Below are 7,929 nucleotides of genomic sequence, written 5' to 3'. Positions count from 1 at the left end.
ATTTAACATGGTATGAAAGCACTGGGGAAAAAAACAGTAGAATTTCTGCAAGTTTCAGTCAGGCTGTGGCCAAATACAGAGTATCTCATTTGTTGCCTAATGATCTTACGGCTGTGACATCTAAGGCTCAAACAGGAATGGGAAGTTAACCTGGCCCTAGAGAAATTAGAAAAAGGTATATTACTGAAAATCAAATTTCCTAAATGACATTAATGAAGGACTCTATGAATATGCAACATGCATTAATTCCTGTGCATGTGAAGCCTTTAAAGGGTCTGTACTTGTATAAAAATCATACCTCATCAACCCCAGGGCCAGATGCATCACCACGAGGATCAGGAGGAATTGTGGCAGACTCTTTCTTTGACCCCAGTGGCCATGTCTGTCACAGAGCAAAGTACAAACATGAAGCAGTTAAACAAAATGTCTTTTTCTTTTTCTTTTTTTGATTCTAATGTTTAATTTAGGTGAAATAAATAGCAGAGAACACTCACGTCTTCTGTCCGTGGCTTTGGCTTGGAAGCCTGCTGAAATTAGATGATAAGCATAAACATTAGATTACAAGCTTCAAAAGTCATAGCAGAACATGCCATAAGCAGTAATTAAGTAGCAGCATTATTTTTTTTAAATACCCATTAAACTGTCCATGAATTATATGCATCATTTTCATAAAAGTAGCAGGAAATGAGCTCTGCCATGAAACAAAATAAACTTACATAAGTTGCACTGATAAATAATTACATGTGTGAGTTGTCACCCAGCACTGAAGTGCTGATGTGCCACTGCACTGGCAAGAATTCAGCAGTTATCTGCTAAGACAGACTGACAGTGTGGTCAGTATGCCAGACAGCAGTCATTGCATAACAGCTGATGTACCCACACAGTCATGATTCATCTGCAGCTATGTTATTATCATCAAGCCTTGCCTTTGACTCATCATTGTCTGTAGGTCTTAAACTTCAAAGTAGTACAGATGCTTGGAGCAGCATTTTCCATCATTTTGGTTTGTTTTACTAGCGGCTGTTTTTGCTGAATACATCTGTGCAAAGTCAGTAGAGTGAAAAGATGTGTTTGGTCTTATATCAGGTAAAAATGTTGGTCCAGTTTTCCCTAAGATGCTTATAGTAAGAGTAGAAACATTAGAATGTTTTAAGTACAAGTAGACACTGCAATCGTTGTACACGCTTAATATCTGCATGTCCTTTTCCAGAGAAATAGATAGATAGATAGATAGATAGATAGATAGATAGATAGATAGATAGATAGATAGATAGATAGATAGATAGATAGATAGATAGATAGATAGATAGATAGATAGATAGATAGATAGATAGATAGATATTGTATTATTTAATGCTGTTGGTACTTTAACCTTTTCGCTACTGTCCTTACTGCCATGGAGCAACTGTGACCACATAACTTCTCCTGGTTTTAATAAAATATTATTATTATTAAATAATTAAATTATTATTATTAAAATATTATTCCTCAAAATGTAATTTTTCTTAAAAATGGGATTCCTTCAGTTTGTTTTTGATCATTTTACAAAAAGTGTGTGCCTTTCTGTACTCCAGCTTGTATTTATCATGTCTGACCTGCAGAGGGAGCTGTGGTCTCTGTGTCGTTCTTTCCAGGTTCTGCTGACCGTTGTTGGGCTGCAGCCTTGCATTATTCCTCTGCTGGGGATAGCCATAAGCTGGTACAAAGTAAGGGAAACCCTGTGGACGACAGAAACAATTTAAATCTCCACTGAGCATGTAAATAAATGTATTAACTCTTGCAAAGAGGGCAGGATGTTTGATTTCATACCTGAGGCCTATGAAACTGAGGAAATCTGTAAGATGGATACTGAAACTGTGGAAACAACTGAAAATAAAAGTTTAAAAGGAATGGTTAATTCCTCATTTTTAGACTGAAAATAAATTTCAGCACATCCAATCACATCACAAATCAATGATAAAAACAGAAATGTGTTTTTAGCCTGCCATATTCTACCTGCATAGGGTTTTGTGCCTGCTGAGGAATGTTAGGATTGTTGGGGTCCGGTTGAGGTCCAAGCTGCTCTTGTTGACCATTGGGGAAAAACATGGATGTAAACTGGTTGCCCTGGTTGGGGACCAGTAGTTGGGGTCCCTGTGGACCAAAAGGGCCTGCCACTTGAGGGTTTAAGTTCACCACCTGTGGGGTAAGCAGCACCTCAGGCTGCTGCTGCTGCAGCACAAACTGGGGCAATATTGAAGAGCCCTGCAGAAAGAGTGTCTGCTCATGTCAACGTCAATGTTTTTGTTTGTTTTTTAATGCAGATATTTTAACATTTTACTGAAGAAGGCACAGAGTTAGTCAAGGCAACAAAGAGCTGCATGGTAATTGGCATCTCATAAGCACGATGCATACCTGTGCTTGTCCCATAGCTGCAAGAGCTAATGCATTCAGTCTCAGGATCTGAATATACAAGAAGAGCAGAATTATTATGACTAATGTTGTTTCTTTAGCTGCCCAACACATAGAAAGGCTTTAGAAGCTCATTACCTCATTGCTATTGCTCGCAATAATTCCAATCTGGACCTATTGTCAAAGGAACAGTTGTCAAAACATTAAATGTGATGTTTAACACAGCACTTTATGTAGATACACTATAAAGCTATAACTTACTGGCAGAGCAAAGCTAGTCCTAAACAGACAAATCAGCAGTAGAGCCGTGTGCAGCTTCATGATGTCCTGCAGTGTGTACAGACAAAAGTTTGCTGAGCATTATACAACCACATACATTTCACAAAGAATATGTCCATAGAAGCAATGAGCACCAAAAGCTCATCTTACCTTTCCAATGGTTCTGTGTCCTCTTTCTGCGTCTGCCTCCCGACCTTCTCTGCATCACGTTTAAATTCCTCCCATCTGAGCTGATATAGTCCAGCACCGACCCATCCAAACAATATGCGGTCAGTGTGACAGACATTTCTCATGGCAACAGACTCAGACACTTACAACACAGAGCAGGTAAGTGTGTAATTAGGTGTAAGTCATGTCTCTAAATACCATGACACGTTCTGTTTCAAGTTGTTAAAAAGAGTCCAAATAATCTCAGTTTAAAACTTTATGCAAATACAGAAATTACAAAATCACCAGAGCTGCATGTTGAGGTCATCACTGTAGCGTCCAGGTGTACTGTGTACATTCTTCACTTTGGTTCTGTGATCTCTTAAAGTAAGAAAAGCTTGTGTAAAATGTAACATTGCATTGCATAATTATTATAATTCCAAAAGGAACTTTTGCATGTCATGAGAAAAAAAAGAAAAGCAGAAAGTTTGAGCATATATTCAAACATTTGTCACATCCCACTCAGTCTGATGTTGGCATCTAATTGGTGAATCATTTATACTAATGGTTGAGTGTACTCAGTGTTATGTTCACCAGCTTTCGCTTACACCAGCCATTATACTAGCCTATTTATTTATACATTGTGCTCACTAATATTTTATTACAGTTAAAGAAGTCTTCAAATATGCCTGGTGCAATCTCACATGTTAAAGTGTCCTTGGGAAAGATTCAGAACCCCAAATTTCCCGTCATGGACCCATTTCTGTGTGCACAGAATAAAAGTGGGTGTGAATATCACTTGTTTTGTAAAGAATTATATTAAAGTGCGACATAATTGCAATCCAATCCATTTGCATGGTTCAAATGGCTCCGTTTTATTCATTTGGTCACACCAGTGTGACTGTGAACAAACTTGCACAATCCTGAAAGTGAAGCAGCTTGCTTGAACTGAACCATCATCAGTTTTATGCGCACCTGTACATAATGCCAGTAACTAACACTTTTTTTATGCCACACCAGCACATCTTGTGTTCTAAGTTCTGGGAATTTGCTGATAGTGCAGAGACATAACTGTCTCTGTATGTTTGTAAAGCTGAAAAGCTGTAGGAGGAGCTGTTTGAAAGAACTTCAGAACTGCATCATGTTTGCTGTATCATGTGTGTTCACTCATTCTCCTTGTCTTCAGTATATCTGTATTATCTTTATCAATGGAATTAGTGGCAAGTGGGTTGGTAGTCATTTTTGTTTTTTTGATCTTTTTAAAAAATCTTATTTTATATTATTTTTGATAACATTTTATGGATGTCCGCTTCACTATCTATCTAGAGTTGTAGTTTTATGAAACATATATGTCCTTTAGATGGCAGCACAGATCCACTGATGGTCTATGGCATAAAACTCATACAAGACAAATTTTATTTAGAGTATGATTAATTTTATTAGAAAGTGAAGACACTGTAACAAACCACTTTAACAAAAGTAATCAATTTATGAATAATCACAGTAGTTTACTTTTATTGTTATAATATTCAATATTTCTTGTAGATTCAATTCAAAGCTAATGTTAGAGTAATGGTGTCAGCTTAAATATCCTTGTTGCAGGGTGCTGCTGTTGGTGATGCAGAAGGAGCGGAAGAAGGAATCTGAGAAAATAAGAGAAAAAAATAGTAATTTTTCTAGCAGAATATGGTTTTTACAAACTGTGAGTAACTTTTTAAAAAACTTTTTATGGTTTATTTTGCGCAGTCTCACCTGAGTGTCCACAGTACTCTTCACGGTGTTTTCCGCTTTTATAATCTGGCGCTGTGGAGTCACAGAGCAACATTTATCCAGTGTAGTTTTCATTCATATTGCACAGCCTTTGAGACAAAAGATTCATTGTTTCCTACCCTGAATCTTCCGAGAGGATCAGGCTGAACTGGAAGCTGCTGTGGAGCAGCACCAGCAGGGTTCCCCTAAACAAAAACAGGAAATGTTACATTTCTGCAAACAATAACCACTGACACACTGAAGGTAAAGGTTGATTACCATCGCAGGTTGCTGAGGAGCATTCATTGGTGCCATTTGGGGTACTCCCATGAAAGGAACCTGGTACTAGAGAAGCAAGACAGATGATGCTCTTAAACCTGCAACAAGTTGTGTTGTTAACACCACAACAGTAAGTGCCTCACTAACCGCATTGACTGCAGGGACAGCAGGGAAAGGGTACACATTGCCGACCTGAGCTGGAACGACAAAAGCAGGAACTCGAGGAACAAACTGTGAGAAGGAAAAATAAGTGTTACTTAGATTCACTGCAAAATATTGGTGAAAAGTCACATTGTCGCTCAAACTTAAATCCAGTGGACCGACCTGAGCAAACTGGGGCTGCCCTATAACGCCTGCTCCACCGCCAGCAACAATGGGTGGATTCAGACCACCAACCAGCATCCCGGGGTTTGCTCCATTTAAGAGTCCTCCATTTAAGAGTCCTCCATTTAAGAGTCCTCCATTCAACATCCCTGCATTCATAGCTGCCAGCAGCCTTGCAGTCTGCTTGGAGCAGGAAAAAGACTTATTGCCTGTGGCCTAATCTCGATTATTGTGCAAAGTATGCATACATCCGTAGTCTGACTGTAACTTACCTTGCCTGCATTGACCTGAAATAAATTTAGATGAGATATACACATTAGTATAGATATATACACATATGGATAGATGGATAGATAGATTGACTACTCACATAGCTGAGGGTTGCTACAAATGCTGCGAAGAGAAAAAGCTTCATTTTGCACCTTGAATCGTGTAAAAACACACAGACCTTGTACGTTTTTGCTCTGGCTTCAACTGTTATGTGCCCAGAAAGCTGACAGTAACTCTCTGTTTCAAAGACGCCTTTTATCAGTCAAAGAGATTATTATGAGCCAATTAGAGAGGAGAACACTGCCTTATTCACATGCTATATTTGTCACCTGCGTGTCATGGGAAGTTGCAATATGGCATCTATGGTTTCTCTACAATACAAGATTTAAAGAAATGTAATGCAGCAAAGTCCCTGTTTTCAAAGAAACTTCAGCCAGTTGACACACTGACATTGTTCTTGATAGAGCTGAGTGACCACAAAAAAATAACGCAGTGATTCATTGTCGCGGGAAGGGTTTCTAGAGGCTTCTGGAAGCTGACTTAAACCCAGCATGGACCTCGTCAATGTTGTGGGTTGTGGTTACAAGAGGCAAACAACTGACATCATAGTCATCAAGAGCTTTTGTAGATCACACTGTAAAAAATATGTGCATGTGTGTGTTTGTGTTCAGGCTTTACCCATTAAGCCTGAACAACAGCATAATTGCCAGAAAATTCTAATTGTTTCTTAAACTAGAGTGTTTATTGAACCTTCTTTTTATTTTGAAAGAAATAAAATATCAATTTGCATGTATGAGTTTTAATTTGTATCATTTTTTGCTGCGTCCAGCATTTTTGTGCAATTTGTTGGTCACAGTTGATGTGTTTTAAACAAAAAGAAGTACAAATTTGGGTTTAGGGATTGTGTTTTTTAAATCACGCTGATGATGTAGAGGTATCAGAACCACATGTATCTAAAAGAATACGTTATAGTGTTAAATTTAATCGAACATTTCACCTTTACTGTGTCAAGCTGCATGCAGACTGTTTATGAGAAGATGTTTGTGAAAACACCCGGGCATAAATGGCATCTTGTGATTTGATTCATGTCTAGAGGTATAAATGGCATGTTGCCTGCTGCTGTTTTATAATTAAAAGTTAACATAAGTGCCTCAGACATGGCTGGGTGCCTTACTGTAATTTGTGATGACTTTATAACAGTGACAAACTTTTTATTTGCCCACCCACACGCCACACTCTCAACCAATGTACACACTCACTCACAGTGACCCTCGGGAAATCAGTTAATCATTAATAAAATTCTGAAATTTAACAAGAAAATGAAAACAGAAAGCCTATAGCTTGTTTCACGAGCACATGTTCAGAGCCATCACATACATTACTGTTTGGTTGGATGGTTACTCTGTCATATACCAAAGCCGTCTGGGAATGTTTTTCCTTTTGCTGACTGCAGCTGACAGCAGACCAGGTAAACACCCTCTGTGGAAGTTTGGTCTGGAGCTAATTACACACTGTCATGCAGTTACAATTAAGAAACTATTTTTTTCTGTTTTCAGTTTTAAAGGACAAAAGGTTCTCTCTAATGCAAATGCAGTTGTTCATCTGATTTATATTATTTTAGGTACTGCTTTTTTTTTTCCAAAAGAAAACAAGCTGTGCCAGGAATTTCATGCTGATGTGACGGATTTATAGTTTTCAAATGTTCAAGAGAGACCATCTGGAAGTAGCTTGAAGCTGTGTATTGTAAACAGAAGGCTGTGTGTATTTTTATCAGCCTCTTATATGAAAATAACAGCCATCAGATGGAGGCACACCCATGACCCTGCTGAATTTATTCAGTGTTTTGTTCAAGACAGACTTGACAGATTTGTTTTGTGCAATAGGAGTTCAATCATTTATTGGTCATTAGTTACAGTGATCTACAACAGTAAAGTGTCAACAGGTATTAAGGAGAACCACAATCAGTGTTTAGCAATGAATCTGTGAAAAATGCTTCATCTCATTCCACTTGCTTCTCCTCAGTATCTACCCCAGAGCATTCTTCCTCATCTTCAGCTGGCGTAGTCTTCATCACCGGAGACTGCGTCCTCCTGAGGCGAGCTGCGACTGACCGTCGAAACCTCAGCTTGCCGCTCGGCTTTGCAGCACCAACAACACCGCCCAAGGGTTGTGGGTTATTTTGCCCGACTGCTGACATCAGCTGCACTTGGCCAGGGGTCAACACGACACTCTGAGGCCCTCCGCCGACATTTCTCTGTGGCAGCACTGCAAACAGCCCACCTCCAGCTTGCTGCGTCCCTGGCCCTTGCAGATTCATGGTGGCTCCTCCTGCCTGGCCCATGAGAAAAGCTCCACCTTGTGGGAGAACTGCAACTGGAATTAGTTGTTGTGGTGGAGCCTGACCTACAGGGTTCCCAAGTGGCTGGATAAACAAAGTATTACCAACTTGGACTACTTGTGCCACAAAGGGCTGACCAGTCAGTGGAACCC

At 39.3% G+C, this 7,929-nt stretch overlaps 2 protein-coding genes across 4 annotated transcripts; both read right to left on the bottom strand.

Annotated features, from left to right (window-relative positions):
* Positions 1-2,861, bottom strand: odam (odontogenic, ameloblast associated). 2 transcript variants are annotated; one of them, XM_086297587.1, is made up of 10 exons: positions 2,821-2,861; positions 2,653-2,718; positions 2,530-2,565; positions 2,395-2,442; positions 1,996-2,244; positions 1,810-1,866; positions 1,596-1,718; positions 495-527; positions 299-382; positions 1-156 (listed from the first exon to the last, which is right to left on the bottom strand). In XM_086297587.1, the coding sequence occupies exons 2-10, from the start codon at positions 2,710-2,712 to the stop codon at positions 121-123; spliced, it is 726 nt and encodes a 241-aa protein (XP_086153713.1). In that variant the 5' UTR covers positions 2,713-2,718; positions 2,821-2,861; the 3' UTR covers positions 1-120. The 2 variants fall into 2 exon arrangements, with proteins under 2 accessions (XP_086153713.1, XP_086153714.1); XM_086297588.1 differs by lacking the exon at positions 2,821-2,861 and having other exon boundaries at positions 495-524; positions 2,653-2,726.
* Positions 2,862-4,241: 1,380 nt separating this feature from the next.
* On the bottom strand, positions 4,242-5,647 carry scpp9 (secretory calcium-binding phosphoprotein 9). 2 transcript variants are annotated; one of them, XM_086297584.1, is made up of 8 exons: positions 5,540-5,647; positions 5,442-5,456; positions 5,170-5,352; positions 4,993-5,076; positions 4,846-4,911; positions 4,707-4,772; positions 4,570-4,620; positions 4,242-4,460 (listed from the first exon to the last, which is right to left on the bottom strand). In XM_086297584.1, exons 1-8 carry the CDS (start codon positions 5,582-5,584, stop codon positions 4,401-4,403), a joined length of 570 nt encoding a protein of 189 aa, XP_086153710.1. In that variant the 5' UTR covers positions 5,585-5,647; the 3' UTR covers positions 4,242-4,400. The 2 variants fall into 2 exon arrangements, with proteins under 2 accessions (XP_086153710.1, XP_086153711.1); XM_086297585.1 differs by having other exon boundaries at positions 5,170-5,349.
* Positions 5,648-7,929: the final 2,282 nt, after the last annotated feature.

The sequence above is a fragment of the Aulonocara sp. 'chitande type north' Nkhata Bay genome, linkage group LG6 (genome assembly GCF_057382095.1).
Source record: "Aulonocara sp. 'chitande type north' Nkhata Bay isolate Kocher_YH1m ecotype deep benthic linkage group LG6, A_spYH_male_GT1.1, whole genome shotgun sequence".
NCBI lineage: Eukaryota > Metazoa > Chordata > Actinopteri > Cichliformes > Cichlidae > Aulonocara > Aulonocara sp. 'chitande type north' Nkhata Bay.
The sequence above is the reverse complement of the archived record's forward strand: the minus strand, read 5'-3'. Positions and strand labels throughout refer to the sequence as shown.